The sequence below is a fragment of the Lissotriton vulgaris genome, chromosome 11 (assembly GCF_964263255.1).
Source record: "Lissotriton vulgaris chromosome 11, aLisVul1.2, whole genome shotgun sequence".
In the NCBI taxonomy this organism is placed as follows: Eukaryota; Metazoa; Chordata; class Amphibia; order Caudata; family Salamandridae; genus Lissotriton; species Lissotriton vulgaris.
Window position 1 is genome coordinate 123,912,277 of NC_141699.1, and position 20,534 is coordinate 123,932,810.

Here is a 20,534-nt window from a genome sequence, read left to right on the forward strand (position 1 = left end):
AGACGATGTTAAGGCCAAAAGTAAAGCGACCTTCCAGGTAAGATATTTGATGTCTGCTCTGTGGATCGGTTCAAATGGAGGCTTCATAAGTTGTGACAATACCACGTTGAGGTGCCATGCCGGAGGAGGGCGCCTAATTGGAGGAAACTTCCTGAAGAGACCTTTAAAGAATTGTCAGATGATTCTGGATGAACAGAGAGATGTTGAGCCATCGTGCCGAAAGCGTGAAATAGCCGCTAGAAAAACTCTCCAGGTGGCATGAGAGAGACCAGACTGAGCGAGGCCCAGAAAGAAAGGCAAAAGCTGCTCCGGAGTTGAGTTGATTGGGTGGACATTGGATGCAGCGCACCAATGACCGAAACGCTTCCACTTCAGCTTATATGTCTTGATGGTTGATGGAGCTCTAGCAGACGCTAGAATGTCTCTGCATTCTTGGGGCATATTTAAGGTCGCAAATTCAACGTATTCAGGTTCCATGCCGATAATTGAAGCGTGGATGTATCTGGATGGCAAATTTGACCGTCGTCCATTGTCGGGAGGTCTGGACGTGGATGCAGATGAATGGGTGTGCATTGTGATAGCAGAAGCAGTTCCGAGAACCAAGCCTGTCTGGGCCAACGCGGGGCGATCAGTATTAAGTGGCAGGGTTGCCTGCGCATCTTCCACAACGTCCTCGGCACCAACGGGATCGGTGGAAATGCATAAGCAAACAGTCCGCTCCAATCCATGAGAAGGGCATTTCCGCTGGACTCTGGATGGGGATGCCAACTTGCGAAAGTTTGACACTTCCGATTCACTGGGGTTGCAAAGAGGTCTATCATGGGACGACCCCAACGGCGGAACACCAGGTCTAGAGTAGGTTGATGTATCTCCCACTCGTGAGTGGATGACGCGGACCTGCTCTGTGAATCCGCAAGGATGTTGGACACCCCCGGCAGATGGACTGCAGTCAAAGAAATTTGGAGATGAAGAGCCCAATCCCAAATCCTTTGAGCTAGACGAGACAGTGGCTGAGATCTTGTGCCGCCCTGTTTGTTCATGTAGTGCATGCTGGTGGTGTTGTCTGTCTGAACCAGCACCGATTCCCCCTGCACTACGGGCAAGAATGATTTGAGCGCTAGGAAGATTGCCATCAACTCCAGCCGATTAATATGCCAGGTTCGTGGTGTCGCCGTCCATTTGCCCTTGATGGAATGGTCCAGGAGATGAGCGCCCCAACCCTCCATGGACGCATCTGTAGTCAACGTCAGATCCGGAGACTGGGCTAGGAAAGAAACCCCTCCGTCTAGATTGGCTGGTTGTTCCCACCAGAGCAAACGGCTTTTCATGCGGGGCGTGACCGTCAACTGATCGTTGAACGACCCCGACACTTGACACCATTGCAGGTCCACTTCCTCCTGTATTGGACGAGTGCGTAACCTGCAATTTGGGATCAGTGCAATACAAGATGATGCCATCCCCAGAAACAACTTTAACGTTCGCACAGAAACTGACTGCTTTGACCTGATTAGTGAGACCAGACGAATTATCTTCTGATGTCGTTCGAGGGAGATGAAGGCTTTTGACAGCACAGTCAATTATTTCTTCGAAGCCCTCTTGCCATCTTGAAGGATTTGGTGTGCTTCTGCTCTGGATGTTTCCGGAATCAACGAAACCAGCGCAGAAATGTCTGACCACATTTGTCGGTCGAAACGACCTAGAATGGCCAAAGCATTAGCGGCACGGGCTGAAGTAGATGCCATGGATGAATTTTTTTTTTCCCAATCTCATCCAAACGTCGACCCTCCCTATCAGGAGGAGAAGTGACAGGAGTTGCAGGGTTACGCGCCCGACGTTGCGCTGCTTGGGTCACAACGGAATCTGGTTTAGGATGCGAGAGCAAGCAAGCAGGCGAGCCCGTCGGGGCCTTGTATTTCTTCTCCAATCGAGGGAGCTGAGCAGGTAAGGAGTTAGGGGTCTACATGATCTTTAATCCCTCCTTCCACACAAATTCAATTATAGGTATGGTGTGGACCTGTTTATAAGGCTGATTTTTAAAGTCATAGAGAAAGCAGTCCTCGTCTCGCTGCACTCTTGGCAATTTGAAGAGGTCTGCCGCCTTATCCATCAAATTATGGAAGCTAGCGATGTCAACCGGAGGTGAATCGCCAGAATCGCCCTGTTGTGGAGAGGGCGTTTGTATTCGATAGTCATCGAAGTCTGCCATATCCGGATCTTGGTCATCATCCGTATCTTGAGCAACTTCTCCTTCTTCTCTTTCCGGCTCTGATTCATCTTCCACATCTCGTTGAGAATTAGTGGGGATAGCCGGACGTGGCCCTTCCGGTGGAGCAGTCTGCCTCGGAGGAGTTTGATGAGGTTGAGTAGGCTTTGTGGTCTCAGAGGTAGTATGACCCGGGGTACCCTGAGGCGTAGGAGGAAATCTCCTATTGTAATCATCCAACATATGTTGGAGGTTGGAAAACAGCGATACCAGAAAAGTCGCCATAGGAACTTGCACATATTGTTCCTCCTGTTGGTCTTCAATCTCCTCCTCGTCATCTTCAGAACTAGTGTCCTGACACTTGATAATCAAGTCCGATGGACTGTGAGCCTCATCAAAAACATTTTCGTCTGCAACGGATTCCGTTTCATGGTCAGTTACCAACAATGGTGAAGGTGGTTGAAGAGTAGGAGGCGGCAACTGGAGTGCAGAGTCCTGGATATTGCTCAAAGAAGACTCCGTAACGACTGTAGGAGCTGAAGTGTCCAAAGGCACTAAAGGCATATTAGCGAAAGACAGTGATCCTGAAGTGGATGCTGCGTCTTCTTGCTGTGTTCCAGGAGGTAAAGGCAAAGCTGCCGTCGACGTAGATGTTTGAACTGGAGCAGCCGTCGACGACGATGATTTAGAGACAGCTGTCGGAGACGGTGATGTCTTGGATGTATTAGTTGACGACGAGTGCTTCGACACAGCTGTCGACGGAGTCTTCGTCGACGGGAACTTCGTCGTCGAATCCTTGGATGTTATCTTCGTCGTCGACGAAGCCTTCGTCGACGGGATATAAGTCGTTGACGAGCTGGTCGACGGGATCTTCGCTGTCGACGGGATCTTCGCCGTCGACGGGATCTTCGCCGTCGACGGGATCTTCGCCGTCGACGGGATCTTCGACGTTGATGGGATCTTCGACGTCGACGGGATCTTCGACGTCGACGGGACATGCATCGTCGACGATGACCTCTTCATCGACGGAGGTTTTTTTCGTCGACGATATAATCGGAATCGTCGACGAGACTGAGGAGGTAGAGGCTTTCGTAGTCGTGAAATCCGTCGACGAAACCCTCGTCGACGACGACGAAGCCGACGTCGTCGTCACAGTAAACGTCGACGAAGCCACAGCAGCCAATTTCGTCGATGGAATGGTCGTCGACGACCGCGCTGACTGAAGTGTAAAAGCACTTGTAGAGGCTGGAAAAGACGCCTGAGAGCCAGGTCTCGTGGGCATAGTCACAGAAGTGACAGTAGCAGTAGGTTTCACGGGGGCTACTGTTAAGGCCAGCTTTTTCTTCTTCAGGAAAGGAGAAGGCAACTCCTGAACACTGCCTCGCTTAGAAGGGGCAGTTGAAGGACCTGACTGGAAACTCTCTGCATCAGACAAGACTGTTAAGCCACTCCAAAAAAAGGCCCTTGCCGATCCCACCACCCTTTCCAACCTACGCCCAATTTCCTTGTTGCCCATCTTATCTAAGCTGACTGAAAAGTTTGTCAATAGTCAACTGACTAACTTTTTGGAGAAGAATAACGTTCTCCATCCCAATCAGTCAGGGTTTCGGTCAGAACACTCTACCGAATCAGCTCTATTATACACTGCTGAAACTTTAAGAGCAGCAATGGACCAAGGAAAACAGGCTGTCCTTATCCTACTTGACCTGTCGGCAGCCTTTGATACCGTGTCCCACAACATCCTATTGGACCGGTTGGCTGCCGCAGGGGTAGGAGGACAGGTGTTGGCCTGGTGTAGGAATTTCCTCACTGACAGACGCCAAATAACAGTGCTAGGCCCATATCAATCTGAGGCTAAAAACGTCAGCTCAGGGGTGCCACAGGGCTCCAGTTTGAGCCCTGTTCTTTTCAATCTATATATGACACCCCTGATGAACTTGATCGAGTCATTTAGGATCAGTTCTATTTCATACGCTGACGACACCCAACTGATTTTGGTGCTGGACAGGGAACGGCCAGGTGCCGAGGAAGACCTTAGGGACTGTCTTGCAGCAACATTTAAATGGATGAACAACAACCATTTAAAGTGCAACGCCGGTAAAACGGAAATTTTACCTGTAGGGACTAACAACCCTTTCTCCCCTATAGCATGCTGGCCATCAGATGCTGAAGTGCCACCTAATACAATTGTATCCGCCCGGAACCTGGGTATAAAATTTGATAACAAATTATCCTTTAAACCCCAGGCTATAGCAGTAGCAGGCATGTGCTTCCAAATCATTAAAGCACTCAGGAAGTTCTTTGACCTTCTGCCTCTCTCGGCCAGGAAAACAGTTGCAGTGGCCTTAATTAACTCTAGGCTGGACTATTGCAATGGACTCTATGCTGGAGCTAATAAGATCGTTCTCCACAAATTGCAGATGGTCCAAAATGCGGCAGCCCGCCTTGTACTGCGCCTGCCCCGTAGATCGTCAGCCTCAACAGCCCTGAATATTTTGCATTGGCTGCCAATTGGGAAGAGAATTTTATTCAAACTTCTCCTAATCACTTTCAGGGCTTTCCACCAACGTGGACCAACCTACCTACAAAAGGGGTTCAAAAGATACCACCCAGCGCGTTGCCTGAGATCTACAAACCAGAACCTACTCTCTACACCCCATTTCAAACTGACCACTAAAGGTGGCAAATCCATCTTCGTTCTGGGAACTAAGGCCTGGAATAAACTCCCCCTTTCCCTGCGGTCTTTCTCTCAAGAAGCCCCCTTCAGGAAGGCATTGAAAACCTGGATTTTCTCTCTGCCTGATGCCGTGTGCCGGACCCTGGTGTAATGTGTGTGAAGAGATTAGGACATCTTTTTCCTTTCCAACTTTCCATCTGAGTTGTGTAAGCGCCAAGATACTCCTTGGAGTGGAAGTAGCGCGGTAGAAATGTCCATTACATTACATTCCTTGTCCTGAAGGCGCTTCAACCACAAAAGAAGGCGACCTTCCCTGTCCCTGAGAGTCTTAGCAGGAAAAGTTCTACAGAACTTGCAGTCAGCCACCTTATGTTCAGGATAAAGGCAGTAAATACATTTTTGGTGGGGGTCCTTCTCAAACAGACACAGGAGGAGCAAGGCCTAAACAAAGATTTCTTACTTGACATCCTGAGAACTACAGAAGTAGAAGACAAGAATGAAGAAAACTGAGCAGAGCTCAGGGAGACTCCCTTCACACGACGTGCGGTAGAAAATCTGAGGGCTTGAGCTTCTGAGGAGAAGGTTCTAGAGGGTGCTTGAGCCTGATTGGCTGCCGTTTGGACTAACATAATGACACTGATATGTTGCAAATGAGTTTTCTCTCTATACTGCATTCCTATGGAGGAACCTTTGTTGAGGTTTTTCAGTGTATATTATCTCTGTTTTATTATGTATTATGTTATTACATATATTTATATTTTAGCATTATTTCTATTTTATATACCGTGGGACTCCCACTTCGACAACGGGGAATATTCAAGCATGTGCATCTATGAAAGACACCCCTAATACTGGAGAATGGTATATTTAAAATGTGCGCAGAGGCGCTACTAATGTTTGGTGTTCGCCCAAGGCAGTTCTAACAGTATGCTAAATTGTCCAGCATGGTTCGGTAGAACTGGACAGAATTCCCGCAGGAATTAACAGAATCACAGACCCACAAACTGATATTTGATCGGGGATGGAGCAGAGGTCCGATTTCGAGATATATACCACATTGAAAGCGGACATGCACCTGCCATGCTTAAAGCCAGTGGCAGATGGGACGAGGTATTACCAGAGCCACTAACTAATGAGGAAGGGGCAAGAGCAGGTGCAAGAGGTGGCCAGCAATGCAATATTTAAGTTGACACAATTCTACTATCTTCATCAAGTTCATCTAACCCCACAAACATTACACAGAATGTCACCTGACACATCTCAGAACTGCCCCTGCTGTAATAGTACACCAGCGAAATTCCTACATATGACCTAGCATTCCGCTGCCCTACAAGAATTCTGGCAATGGGTAGTGGACACGCTCATTGAAGTGATGAGCCTACCACTGGTCTTAATGATCAAACTCTGCCTGCTGGGCCTGCAATCTCTGCAAAGCAAGGCTCACCAATGATAAACAGATTTGCACTGCTGGTATTACTCCTCGCTAAATGGCGAATTGCCATACATTGAGCTCCCCAAGGGGGAGCTCTTTAGCTCTGACCTAAGAGAATGGGCTTTGGCAGAGGACCGTAGACTGCATCAGGTGTGCAGAGAAGAGAACTCTGAAAGATACTTAGAATTATAATAATAATAAGCAAGTTTATAAAGTGCCTGGTTACACTAGGCTAGTGTGTCCCCGCGCTGCAGTACAAACCTAAAGCACCCTCTCAGACGATACAGACCCCACACAGGGTGAAGACACCAGTATTCTAATCTAAAGGGAAAAGATGAGTTTTCAACTCCTTACGGAAAGTCGCTCCAACCGGAGCCCCCACGGGAGTTTGTTCCACTGTTGTGCTGCCAAAAAACGAAAGGAGCGACCCCCCATCCGTACTCTCCTGATGGTAGGTATGCTAACCTGCCCCATCCCACTAGATCTTAATTGACGGGTAGGGACATAAGGAGTTAGAAGGTTGTGTAGGTAGTTGGGCCCCTTCCCCTGTAAAATCCGATGGCTAACACAGAGAGCCTTATTTATTTATTTATTTAGCTTATAGAGTGCGACAGCTACCCAAAAAGGTTTTCCCGGCGCTAATGGAGACAAGAGATGCGTGACTCAAGAAGCTAAGGTTACTGGTTAAATAGCCAAGTTTTTATTGATTTCCGAAAGCGCCTATAGCAGCTTTCGGAGCGGACGGCCAGCGGAAGAGAATTCCTCAGTCTGGGACCCATGAAAGAAAAGGACTTCCCTCCTGTCCTTGCAAGTTGGACCTTGGGTACACAGAACAGACCTTGCGAGGCCGACTGGAGGGTGCGAGCAGGAGAATACATGCTAACCAGTGATTGCAAATATCTAGGGGCCGTGCCGGATTTGATTTTGTGCATGCAGCACAAGGTTTTATACTTCGCACGGCTCTCGACTCTGAGCCAGTGAAGCTCCCTAAGGTGCCCTGAGATCTTCTCATTTCTCTTCCCGCCACAGAGTAAACGTGCTGCTGCGTTCTGGACCAATTGTAGGCGCCTAGTGACTGACTTGGTAGCCCCCAGGTAAAGTATGTTGCCGTAGTCCAAGCGGGAGGTCACCAAGGCATTCACCACTGATCTCTGGGAATTTACCGGCAGCATCCAAATAATCTTCAGCCAGCGTAGGATGGTGAAGCAGGTGGCCGCCACCCTCTTCACTTGAACCTGCATTGATCGTTCGTTATCTATGAACACTCCTAGGTTACGAATGTGCTCAGAAGGGGATGGGACGGGGCCCGTTTCGGCTGGCCAATGCCTAGAATTTCACAGATCATGCTTTCTCCCAAGGATCAGGACCTCTGTCTTTTCTCCATTCAGCTTAAGCAGATTTTGGTTCATCCAGGTGGCAATTTCTTTGAGGCCCGACTGAAGGAGGGAGGTGGAGTTAAGATCAGATTGCGATAGGGAGAATGCGATCTGGGAGTCATCCGCATAGCTAAAGAGCGTGAGTCCTGCACGTTCGGCTATATGGGCCAGGGGGATGACGTACAGATTAAAAAGAAGAGGGCTGAGGATTGAGCCCTGAGGCAGACCGTAAGGTGAGGAGGGCACCCTGGATGTCGAGGACTGGGAGAAGATTTGGAATGTTCGGTCGGTTAGGAACGATGCCAACCATTTTAATGCATTGTCGCCAATCCCCAGTGCGGCTAGTGCTCTGAGGAGGATGGATTGGGAGATGGTGTCAAAAGCTGCACTGAGATCCAGAAGAATCAGTGCGGTTGTGTCTCCTCTGTCCATCATGAGGCGGAGGTTCTCAGTGACGCCCAGGAGTGTTGTGTCCGTCGAGAAGCCCGGACGGAAACCCGACTGGGAGTGGTGCAATAAGTGATTGGTGCCGACATACTGGGCTAAATGTTGATGGATGTGTCTCTCCATGACCTTAGAAAAGGCCGGCAATAATGAAATCGGCCGGAAATTGGAAAGAACTTTAGGGTCCGCCATGGGTTTCTTCAGTAAAGGAGACACCATGGCGTGTTTCCAGCATGCTGGCACACTGGCGCAATGCAGGGACGAATTAAGTGTAAAACAGAGCACGGAGAGTTGACTCATCAAGAAGTCTGAGTATTGAAATGGGGATGGGATCCGAGGGTGAGCCAGATTTTATTTTAAGCAAATGTTCTAAAAAGTCAGTAGGGTGAAGGTCGGGCCATTCAAGCCTTGAACAGGTTTCGCTCCTTGATCAGAAGCCAATGCAGGGTAACCAACGCCTTCCTGGAAGCGGTTCTCTTAGGAAGCATCAGAACCAAGCGAGCTGCCGCGTTCTGGATACGTTGGAGCCTCTGAATGCATTTGACATTTGCTCCCAGGTAAAGGACATTCCCATAGTCCAGCCTCGATGTCACCAAGGCGTGGACCATGGTTTTTCTGGCTGTGGTAGGTAGCAAGTCCAGAGTCTTCTTGAGTCCCCGCAGGACTCCAAAGCCTGTGCCTGCCACTCGTCTTGTGCTCAAACAAGAGCTTGGTATCAAGCCACACCCCTAAGTTCCTAACCTGTGTGCAAGGCGTGGGTGTAGGGCCCTACGTCTGTGGCCACCAAGCCGACGTCCACACTGATGATGTTTACCTATGACCAGCACCTCTGTTTTGTTTCCATTCAATTTGAGGCAGTTGCTAGCCATCCAGGACGCCAATTCTTGCAGACATGTTATAAAATTACTGGCTTCCTTCTCATCTGATTGTGTTAGGGATAAAACCAGTTGCGTGTCGTCAGCATAGGACATGACCTATTATGGGCAGAAATCTATATCTATCTATACTAATATAATAAAGAGAGAGCCCAAACCTTTGAGGCGAGTAATCTCAGGAACCACAGCACCAATCACAACACCCAATACAGCATTGGAAAGGACAGTTGCAGCAGATGGACATAGGCTATACAGCTGCACACCATATACATTAGAAACGTAAAAGAACCTTACCGGCAAAGTAGTCCCTTGTAGGCGTGGGCGTGGGCGCGGCATGACGACAAAAAAAAAGTTCCTTAAATGTGTGCGTTGTGCTGGGGGCGTGAACAAGGGCAATGGGCGCGGCAATTGCACTGCACCAAGGGGTGTGGCCAATGGGCGCGACAAACTGCAACAATCGCGCGGCACATCCCCCCCCAAAAAAACGTGCCTTGAGGGCGTGTGGAAAACAAACGTGTGCGTTGGAACGGAGGCATGGACAAGGCCAATGGGTGCGGCAATTGTGCCGGAGCAAGGGGCGTGGCCAATTGGCGCTGCAATTGCCGGGGCTTAGGCGGGGGCAGGCGCGACTGATCGTGCCTGCAGGGACAATAACTGCACAGTATCCTGCGCGCTGTCAGTCAGTCAACTCTCTGCATAAAGGACCGTGCCTGCAGGGACACTAACTGCAGTGTCTCCTGCGCGTTGTCACACACTCAACTCTGCATAAACGAATTGACACCAGGCACACAACATCAACCAGGGCTGGAGCCGGCTCAGGCGGCGGATAACTCGAGTAAGCGCGCCTGCTGGGACACTAACCTTTGAACTGACTGCACTTTCCCACACGTGCAGAATCTCCATCGCACGCTGTCACCCACTCAACTATCTTCATCAACGACTTTACACCACAAGCACAACATCAAACAAAACTGGAGCCGGGCCTCAAGCGGGGGATGACTTGATTCAGCGTGCCTGCGTGGACGCGAAATTTACAACTGAATGCACATTCACACACGCTTACCTACGGAAGTGGAGTACATACACACTAGAGACATCTGCTAATACTTCTTACTCCGAGGTACACACAGTATCTGCACACACATGCCTAACTATTGTGACACTTCATGCTAAAAATGTTGTCTACCGCGAGATTTTAAAATAAATTTCCCTTGCCTATTACACACATTGCACACATTCTTTTTCATACCCGGACAACGTCGGGACGGGCTGCTAGTGTTAAATAAAATGGGAGCGACATCAGACACTGGGCGAGGGGGGCTAGTGGATGATCCTTCTGACTGTAAGACAACCTGCGGGGGGCAGAGAGACAGAGTATGCAATAGGAGACCTGCACTAAGCGCAAGATCAAGTACTAAATGAGTAGAGCGATCGTGTTGTAACAAATGCATAGATCCTTTTTTATGGTCACCACCATACTATAGGATTGTTAATGATCTGTCCCCCCTCAACCCTTGAGGTGAGACTATAATGAAACATCACCATGAGACTGTTGAGCTGAGATAGTTTGTTCTTACTTGTAACTAAAAGGGATAAATAAGAGCAAAAAAAAGGGAAAAGGCAAATGGAACACAGTGTACTGTCTGACCACATGTTCCACAACCTCGGCATGTTTCAAAGACTTCTAGACCTCGTGGTGTCACTCGTTTATGTGATCTCTTTCAGCCTAGCTAAGAATCATAATTCAGCAACATTACATTTTGTTTCCTGGTAAAGCGTGTATGCCAGCCACTAGTTCTTGCCTAAGATCATGATTTAGGGGTAATTTTGGGTAATTTTGAGTCAGCAAATGGAAGGTAATTTCATTCTTTTGAAATTGATGTTGAAATTCTTGTTGCTATGATGGTCTTTTGAGAAACAGTTTATATGAGCATAACAGATTAGTATATCGTGCAAGTCCCAGTTTCAAATCCACATTTGCTGCATATGTCCATTGACAGAAAATGATGTGCAAATATTTTATAGGTGCCTAATAAAGGCTTGTATTTTATTTTATCTTCTTTTACTAACTTCTCAGCATTTTACTACATGCTTTTATTACGAATTGCACACATTGTACTGTTTTTTAATCACATGGTATTTTAATTATGTTTTTTTTTTAATTTGCATTTCCAAACTTGTAATGGTTTTGAGTAATCACACAAACCATTCATTCATTCATACATAATGAAGTCTGAGACATATTTTCTGTAGGACCAATCCGTGTTTGATATTTTCTTTTCGCTCGGAATTGTACTTGATTGCGACAGACTGAGACTGTTTATAAAGTGGATTCTTAAAAAGCCCAGTGTGTGAAGTATCTCTTGATATTGTGGTATTTCTTAGATCACGTTCTGCGAAGAGGAACGGAGTATCCTGACCCGCAGTACCAGCCCGTGGATTCCACAGCTGCAGTACTCCTTCCAAGACAAATCTCATCTCTATCTGGTGAGATCTAGTGATGGTCCACTTTTCTTTCTTTGACAGGGCATTGAGGCTCATGGGACTTAGCAAAACAAGTGTTATTGGCTTGTGGGGGTGTGTGCATTGAAGGGATTGGTTAGCTTTAAATTAAAAAAACACACTCTTCATTGGATTGAAGAAGAGCCATTGTTAACTAAAAAGCTGCAATCGGACGCTGAAGAGATGGTCCCGCTCGATGAGTACATTTGAGAGTTCGTCTGAGGGAAGTAAGTTCAATTTCTATTCTTGGCCAGAAGTTATCTGAGAGTTAAACATGGGAGATTGGCTGCTACCTGTGAGAAATCTGGGCTGTGCAAATTAAAGAGAATACAAAAATGGTTTTAATGCTGTTCTTCTAACAAAGGTGCTGGTTGGAGTCACAAGAGACTGCATCGCACTGTACCCTAGAAAGGGCATAGGTGGAGATCCATATGTTGGATCATAATGCCCTCACACACCCTTTCAGGTGTCATGCTTCATCATCTGGGCTCCTCCTCGTAGGGTCGGAGGTGCAATACCCAACAAGCTCCCTAAAAAGGGCTCTTTGTCGGAGATCTTGTATCCAACTGCCGTGTGGTGAAGTGTGGGTAGGGGCCTGTATGGGGCCAGTGTAGTGATTTAAAATAGGACTGGGAGTACCTAGAAGGACACATTTTTATTCTGGGGGTCTCCTGTCCTAGTTAAAAACAGTGTACAAGGCACTTGCCCAAAGAGTTTTCATGCGTGTTCGTGTCCCCATTACAATATGTGGCCAAATGAGAGAGAGAAGCCACCACTTTTTTGGGGATAGGTATGACAGCGTTGAAGTACTATTCCCAACAGCAAGTCGGGACGTTTATTTAGAATATAATGACTTGAAGACACTTGTACGTCACACATAACATGCCTTAACTAAAAAATGCTGTTTATTGTTTTCAGGTCATGGAGTACCTACCTGGAGGTGACTTTTTGTCACTGTTGAACCGTTATGAAGACCAATTCGATGAAAGCATGGCCCAGTTTTATATTGCTGAAATGGTCCTGGCCATCCACAGTGTCCATCACATGGGTTATGTACACAGGTGCGTAAATGGCCATCTTTGGTATTGTCTCAGCAAGGGACTTAAATAATCTACTTCAATCTTCTTAACCTTTGACGAAATGGCAACATCAAAATCACCTAGTGGACACACATTTCCTGAAGGTTTGCTTTTAACTACAGCACCTAGGAGTGGAGTCTCCAAAGAGAGGGAATCATACCCCCTTGGCAAAACCTTCTTTCCCTCCTAAGGTGTACTGCAACTCCACTCCGGCGGTGCTATGTTTGACATTTTCACCATCAACATCATTTTGACTTTTGCCTAGATTACTCTCCTCCTCATTAGGGCAGATATTATGCTTGGGCTTCTGATTTTAAAGTGTTTTGCAACAAAATCTTTCAGGGAAGCGGATAGTCCCGCAACTGGCCTAGCAGGCCTTTGCCCTAAAACTAGAGGGAATCTTCTAGATTGTAACACAAGTTAAAAGTTTAGTCCTTTAATCTTCTGTGATTTCAGTAGTGCTTCTAGCACTTGTGTGCTGTGATATCTTTAGTCAGCTTGCGCTTTTTCTACATGAGATACGTCTGGGATGAGTGGTAAGCATTACACTTCGAAGTATGTGGTGCACCAGTGTTTTGGTGCATGTGTGCCTGTGTCTTGAATGAAGTTTTAGTAGAGTGTGCTAAGTTCATGTGAATTACTAACCTGGGCAAGATGAATCCATATGTCTTCTGTTCATTCCAATCTGCTTTGATGAAGACTGACTGAAGCCTGGTGCGATGATCATGGTGCAGTGCTAGCTGTATAACGTGCTTGTGTGTTTGGCACTCAAATCATGTTCCTCCTCGGGTAATTAGCGTGCCATGCTCCACTTTGAGTGGTTTGTACATTTCAATGTGTATGGTGAGTCGCGTGCCACTTAAGTTGTAAACCTGCTGTGTGCTATTATGTTGGATTGCCCATGATTGGTGTCTGCGTGTGTAAGCTCAGATTGAGCAGCCTGTGTTTGTGCTCCTGGCTGAACAAAGTTTGCCAACCAACATGGAAGACCTGATTGAGTCTCCTTTCCGAGTGTACATTTAACTGCAAACGCCTTGATAAAAAGATTTTTTTTTAATATATTTCTTTTTATTGGTGACCGGTTCACACAGCTTATACATCATACGAACACATTGCTGCCTTTTCTCAAAAACGCGGAGCTTGACTACATCTTCAGGTAATACATTTTCTCAAGTCGACTCGATGGTCTACAATGGGATGTCCCCATATCTCTGTGTCCAGTGAAGCTGATAAACTGGGGCAGCATTGTCCTGCAGCTTACATCCACAATTCCCATATCTTCTTGGGGTTAACCAGTTTTCCCAATTGCATACATATAACAGGTCTTTGTAATAATCTATGACACACATAAGTTTTTCAAATCTGTTTTTATTTTCAAAAAAAGGAAGATCGCACGTCACAGGACCAGAGCTACACAGCGTTAAGCCTACAACCCTATCCAGGGCTGGCCGCGTGCTCGACACATAAGTAATAACCCATGTACGTCTGTATACTGGGAGTAAGGGTTGGTTCCCTATCCTGGATGAAGGCAGCCACTTGGCAACAAGCATTAGCAAAGCCGCAGTAGGTCTTGCCTCTGGGGCCTATTGGCTTTGCCAGTGGTTTTTAACATCCCTGGTGCCGTGCAGCATGGCTAAAGAAGAAAAACAGCTTTTAACGTTGCTATGATACTGCAGTTATATCATTTTATATGCATGCACAGACACTCGTGCTTGCCTACAAGATAATGTGTGACTTCTAAAAAAAAAAAAAATGTATTTCTCAAATTGGATTGGTAAAGAAAAGTAGAAGATAAAGCCGAAACGAGTGTGGGTTGGGGGAGCAACACAGGGCGCGTCTGGTGGGGGGGAGAATAGGAAAGCAAGCCTCCTGGGGGGAGGAAATCAATACGGAGGGTGTAGGTGGATGGAGCAATGAGGGGACAAAAGAAACATGGAAGGTAGAGGTGCAAAGGAGAAGTAACAGGCCAGAGAGATGGAGTGTACCGGTAGGGGAAAGCAACTAGGAGGGTGGAGGCTGGAGAAGGGTAGTAACGGTTGAGAGAGAAGGACAGGGGTGGGGGAAACAATATGCAGGGGTGTAGAGCAGAATCAACAGGAAAGAGAAACATGGAATGGACTGGGACAAAACACAGATTAGGAAGCAACAGGTTGGAGGACACTAGGACGAGTGCAACATGGAGGAGAGCGGGGAGAAACACACGGGCAACAGAAAGCAATGCAGAGCTGAGAGAGAAAAGTATGCAAGGCAGGCAGCTGGAAAACATGCATTTTTCATGGAGTACTTAACCCAAAAGAAAAAATGAGTTCTTGAAAAGCAAGCAGTGAAAGCATAAAAGGCAGGCAATCAAAATAAATGGTAAAGTGTCTATGCTCAGTGAGAGGGACAAACACAAGATTGATAAACTGGGACAATAACAAGTAGTAAGTAAATGAGTGACAGGAAAGCCAACATATGGTAAGCAACGGACAGGCTGCAAATCTTGTCTGTTCTTTGTGAGCCCGCAATAAATCTTCTAACAGACCGCGTTTGAGCTGTCTAATAGGCGAGACCTAAAAAGCAGCACATTTGTAATGTGGAGGACATGAAATATGAGCATCTTTGTATACCTGCCGTTAAAAGTCTGCACCCTGCACTAGAGACAGCAAAGGGTTTGCAAGAAAAAACTTTATAAAGTGGTAGTCTGTAAAAAGGAATCCTTTCTCATGTGCTCTGCATTTCATTGTAAAGCCTCATGTTGCTTAACAACGCACGTTCTTCCCAAAGGAGGTGATTCTCCTCCAGTTCCCTCCCGCTTCAGACATTCTAAACAATGTCTAAGCTTTTAGTAGCGTCCCACACATAATGTAAAAGTAAAGCAAGATTTGTTTTGCACAGGATCTTTGCAGTGAGTTTTTACATTGTCAGATGTGCCCAGGTATTTTTTATTTTGCTGGCTGGTGGTTGTCCCCCTGCCAGGCAGATTGTTTTGTAGACAGTATATTTAGGCAGGTAATGTGGTGGTGTGCCCTGCTGTGCATGTAAGGTGGTTGTATGTTTAAGCTGACCATCGCAGTAGTTCTGAGATGTAAGTTAGTGTGGTGCGCGGAGTGCTGGGTTCTTGTTGAGTGAGTTGTGTTTAGCTGACTGCAGTGCTTTAATGCCTTGATGTGAACATAATGATGTCAGGGAGGAAGGAACCTGCCTGGTATGTTGTTATACTGACTGTAAAAGCAAGCAAGGGATGACTGTTTTAGCTGTAGCTTGGCGAGTGTTCTTATGTATTGCCTTTTGCAACCACATGTGGAGAGTTAGTTGCTGGCTGACCTTGTGCTCTTCCGGGTTCTGTGTGTGATGTCTGACCTGCTTCAGTTGGAGTGCGCAGACCAAGACGGCAATGAAGAGATATGGTTGTGTTGGCAGTAGTTTACTAGCAGACATGTCCCCACAGTGAGAAATGCTCAGAGGAGGGGTGATTTAACATTTCTGAAGTCTTGCTCCTTTCCACATGTACAGAGACATTAAACCTGAAAACATTCTCATTGACCGACTGGGACACATTAAGCTGGTGGACTTCGGATCATCGTCCCGGCTGACCGCTAATAAGACGGTAAGGAACCACTGGGCCAGGAATTTCAAATTGTCAAGCACTAACTGGTGTCAAGTTCCTGGATTTCTTTAATTTGAAACCGTGGAGTACCAGCACTATTGCAATACTTGTAATGGGAGTGTAAACAGATACTCTGAGTTAGTAAGTTACTGCATTTCTCTATTTCGGGCATTGAGCTTAACCTGGGTAACATTGGTTTGTGAGATTTTGTTTACAGTGTATATGGAACTCTCTCCCACCAGATGTCCGCCAAATCTCATCTTCATCTTCTTTTAAAAAAGAAGTGAAAACAATACTGATGATCAAGTTTCTGCCCTAAGTGACTTTTAGGTCCTGTTGTTTACTCACCTGCCCGCTATTCCCGATGCCCTGACCAGTACATTGTTGTGAACCATAAACTCCAGCGTTACCATGCCACTCATTTATGTTATGAATGTCTTTTTATTTTATTTTTTTAACAACTGTATCCTACTCGCCCTATAATGTGAAGCGCTCTGATACCCCTTAAGGTCTTGTCCGCGCTCTACAAAACTTTATAAATAAAATAAATATAAATGCATCAGAAGATTGTGTTCTTACTGACAGTGCTTGGCAGCTGCTTCGGAGTAGGAGTGCATTTTTCAAATTTAACAAACTTAGTATTTGGTATCTCTCTCTCTGGTGCTGTCTCACCGTACACTGGCTCCTTATGTTAGGTCCTTTTCTTTCTGCTGTTTTTGTTTTGCCATTTTTAGGTTCGGCTTCGCAGTGTAGTTGTAGGACATATGAATACCAATTCTTTCAAATACACATAGACGTGGGGTCTGCTCTTCCCAGAGGAATATTTCTCTCACATCATTCTATTGGATGTTTAGTGTCTCATTCTGTCTGCCATGGAATGACTCCATTGCAGTGCACGAGGGACTATTTTATATAAGAAAGTACGAGGGACTAGTTTATGTCACAAAGTACACTGAATATGTCACAAAGTACACTAAATCTTTCTTATAGTAAATTATTTTTCTCATAGATGCAATGTGTACTATAAGCATTTTTGATCTGTTTTCTTTTTCACTGTAGCAGGGGTTTGGAAGTTTTAGTTTAAAATTTAAATGGAGCCAGCCAGATCTGTTGAGTTGTCCAGCCGTTGTTTCTTTTGCACTATTCCAGGTCTGCTGTAGAACACTGCAGAGTATGTATTTGATGATGGACATAGCTCCAGCATGTGACGAGATAAGCACCCACCAATGTGTTAAAACGGACCGCGTAATAGACAATGGATTATGTATAGAGATGACTGTGTGCCACAGGCAACAGCCTATGTTTAAATGACTGCAGCAGCCTCCTAGGGTTATCCACAAAATTGTTTAATCCTTCAAAAAGTGTTTAAAACTATGACTAAAGTAGGATTTCCAAACTCTGATTTGACCTGGTAATGGTGTTATAGCCCTGATCATGACCAAGGTCCATTGTTGTAATGCTTCAGACTGTGGTAACCCATCCCATCTTAAAACCCCCATGGAATGGTCCCCTCTCCACTCAAGCTTTCTCACCTAGTGTAACTGAAGCAGAATGGAGCTGTGAATGGGCTTCTTTGAGCAGTATGAAAAGCCTATGTTTGGGGAAGCGGCACAAAGATATTTCCTTACTTTTGCTTTGTTCAACCTGCTCAGGGAATCCCAGCCTCAGTCCCTCCTTGTTACATTTGCATGCAATGGAAAGGTTCGAGATGGGCTGTTTCCTTTCATTAACCTGTAAAATGGATATGGAGCAGGCTTGCCAGGGCGTTTGAGTAGGGCTTTAAGTGTTTTGTACACTGCAGTCATTACCCTTTGGGGCATCCAGGCACTAGTGGGAAAGAACTAAACAAATACAACAACCGATTAGAATAGTTAGGTTTCTGTTTTTTTCTAAAGGTACATCAGCAAGGAATTGGCCTTAGATGAAGAGGTACATTTTCCAGGGTGCGAAAGCTTTATATGCCACTCTTTTGCCATAAATGGCATTTTGAGCAAGGCAAAAGGTTTTAAATGTAGATCTGATTCATAGGCAACCAGTGACGATCTCGGAGATGGAGTGTCATTGCTGTTCTAGAAGGAAGATTTGGGAATAAGTGTGCCGCAACATTTTGGGTCACCTGAAGTCGATGTAGCCTGTAGTCGGCTAAACCAAGAAATAGCGAATTTCCACACTCCTGCCTAGATTTGATGAATGTTGAACCCCAGATTTCCTGGTGGACAACGGAAGAAGTTGAGTTTCCTGAGGGCCCCAAGAATGGCAAAACAGGCTGCTGCTAGGGTAGTAACATGCTTCGAAAACAACTAGTTTTGATCAGTGTAAATTCCAGGATTTCTAGCTGCTGTCACTGAATGGTGGTAGTGTCTGATTCTGAAGGCCACTAATTAGGTGACCACGGAAGTGAACTATTTCAGAAAATAATAGTTTGTTATGTCTGCATGGAGGTTTAAGCAGTTTTTTTTCCATCTAATGAGCTACAGCTGGAAAGCTAACGGAGAGATGTTTTGGGGAGTTAATAGGATTTTCTGAGACAGTGATGACAATCTTTGAATCACCTGCATAAGGTTGGTTTCAAAGCAGAAGCTGCGGACCAAGGACCCTAGTAGAGATACATAGATATTAAATATTGTGGGACCTGCCAGGTTCTGTGGTGGTACCCCACACACTAAAGGATTGGCAGTTGATTGAAAAGTAGGGCAGTGTCATTGACTGAGATCTTCTAGCTAGAAACTCCCCAAGTTACTTATTGTCTTCGTCGCAGACCCCAAGTTTAAACAAACCCAATATCGGGATATGGCTGATAAGTTCAGTAGGATCAGCATGGTGGAGCACCCTGATCCAAAGTCATTCTGATGTTGCCAGAGGCTTCTAACGTGGCTGATTCCATGTCGTGAGAGGGGTGGAAGCCTGATTGTGATGAATGTGATAAGGAATTGTATTCTATAAAAGGAGGAGAGCTGAATATTGATCAATTTCTCCAGAACCTTAGAGGGAAGGGGAAGTTGTGAGATTGGATGAAAGTTATTCAAGATATTGGGGTCTGCTTATGTAACAGTGTGACAGGGCTGATGTTCTAGAAAGGTTGTATATCTCTTTCACAACGGAGAATTCTTAATTAGCTGTTAGTCCGTTAATATTGATAGAGCGCGCAGTTCACCCGTGTCACCGAGTTCACCAATTACTTACACGCACTGGGCCCTGGCGTGCATAAGATTTAATACACCATTGTCATTATAGGTGAACTGGGTGATGGCTTTTGCTGCACGCTTCTATGAGCAATTAAGGTTTGGGTTTCACCTCTGCTTACCACGTACCTGACTTACTCCAGGCACAACTACATACGACAGATCTGGAGCTAATAGGGAAAATAGTAGACAGGGAACCTAGGAAAATTATATTCTTTATCCTTCAGTACACACTTATCCACAATTTCTGTAAAATGACCACAGACACCTGATGAAGTTTAAAACTTTATATAAGAGTTCAAAGAGTAGATGCCAAGATAATAAGCGATATGCAGAATAATATATCAAACATCAAAATCAACACCAATAAGTAACTTTGTATTAGAATTATAACCATTAGAATATATGGGAAGACTAAAGGTAGGAATTTTAGAACAGAACTAGTCACTGCAATTTTATACTAGGACATGGGTTTAAGATTGGGACCTAGAACATGTACTTATCCTAAATGCTTTAAACTATTCTTACTAAATTCACTGCAATCGGCTAAAGAAAAGGGAAAAATGGAACATACTAATAAAATAAGGCAGTTTGGCAATTTTCTAAAGGTGGGGAGAGAAGTGGAACAATCCTAATAAACAATCACATATAATTCGCTTTTAAAGGTGATAGAGCAGTATCATTGGCACGAATGCTTTAATAGAAGAATAGAGAGAGAGAGAGAGAGAGTGTGAGATGCAAACCCACGGACGGATATTTACCTAATTCAGATTGAAGACTAACCCTGGCCACGGGTCAGATGGGAAGACGGGGATAGGGACCCTCAGAAAAGGAATGCCAGAATGCGAGCAGGTACAACCCACGGACAGATCAGGACAGGTTACCCCTCAGGTTTGGATCAAAGGACTGGGCCTCCCAGGGTACGACCAACACCCACAGCTTCGGACAGCAACGCCTGCGTCACCCCCTCCTGCAAGTAATCCGCCAGTAACCCCGATTGGGTTTTCGAATTCCCCAGCAAAGTGCTTCGCCAGCACTTAGGATTTTTCCACCCCTTAGGAGTTTGTGGAAAGTATGGACAGAGTGCTCCGCAGCACTTTCAGATTGAGCACCTATTGAGATCGTAGGGTCAGTGACAGGTCTGCTACTCGGACAAGTCGGACAATTTTCCTAAG

General features: G+C 45.8%; 1 protein-coding gene across 1 annotated transcript in view; it reads left to right on the forward strand.

Annotated features, from left to right (window-relative positions):
• The window catches only part of CIT (citron rho-interacting serine/threonine kinase), a 1,473,679-nt gene that overhangs the window by 99,015 nt on the left and 1,354,130 nt on the right, over window positions 1–20,534 (forward strand). Inside the window, exons 5-7 of the mRNA XM_086942878.1 lie at window positions 11,393–11,494; window positions 12,428–12,570; window positions 16,084–16,177. Of these exons, the coding sequence (XP_086799004.1) occupies window positions 11,393–11,494; window positions 12,428–12,570; window positions 16,084–16,177 (339 nt within the window). The remainder of the gene's footprint in view (window positions 1–11,392; window positions 11,495–12,427; window positions 12,571–16,083; window positions 16,178–20,534) is intronic.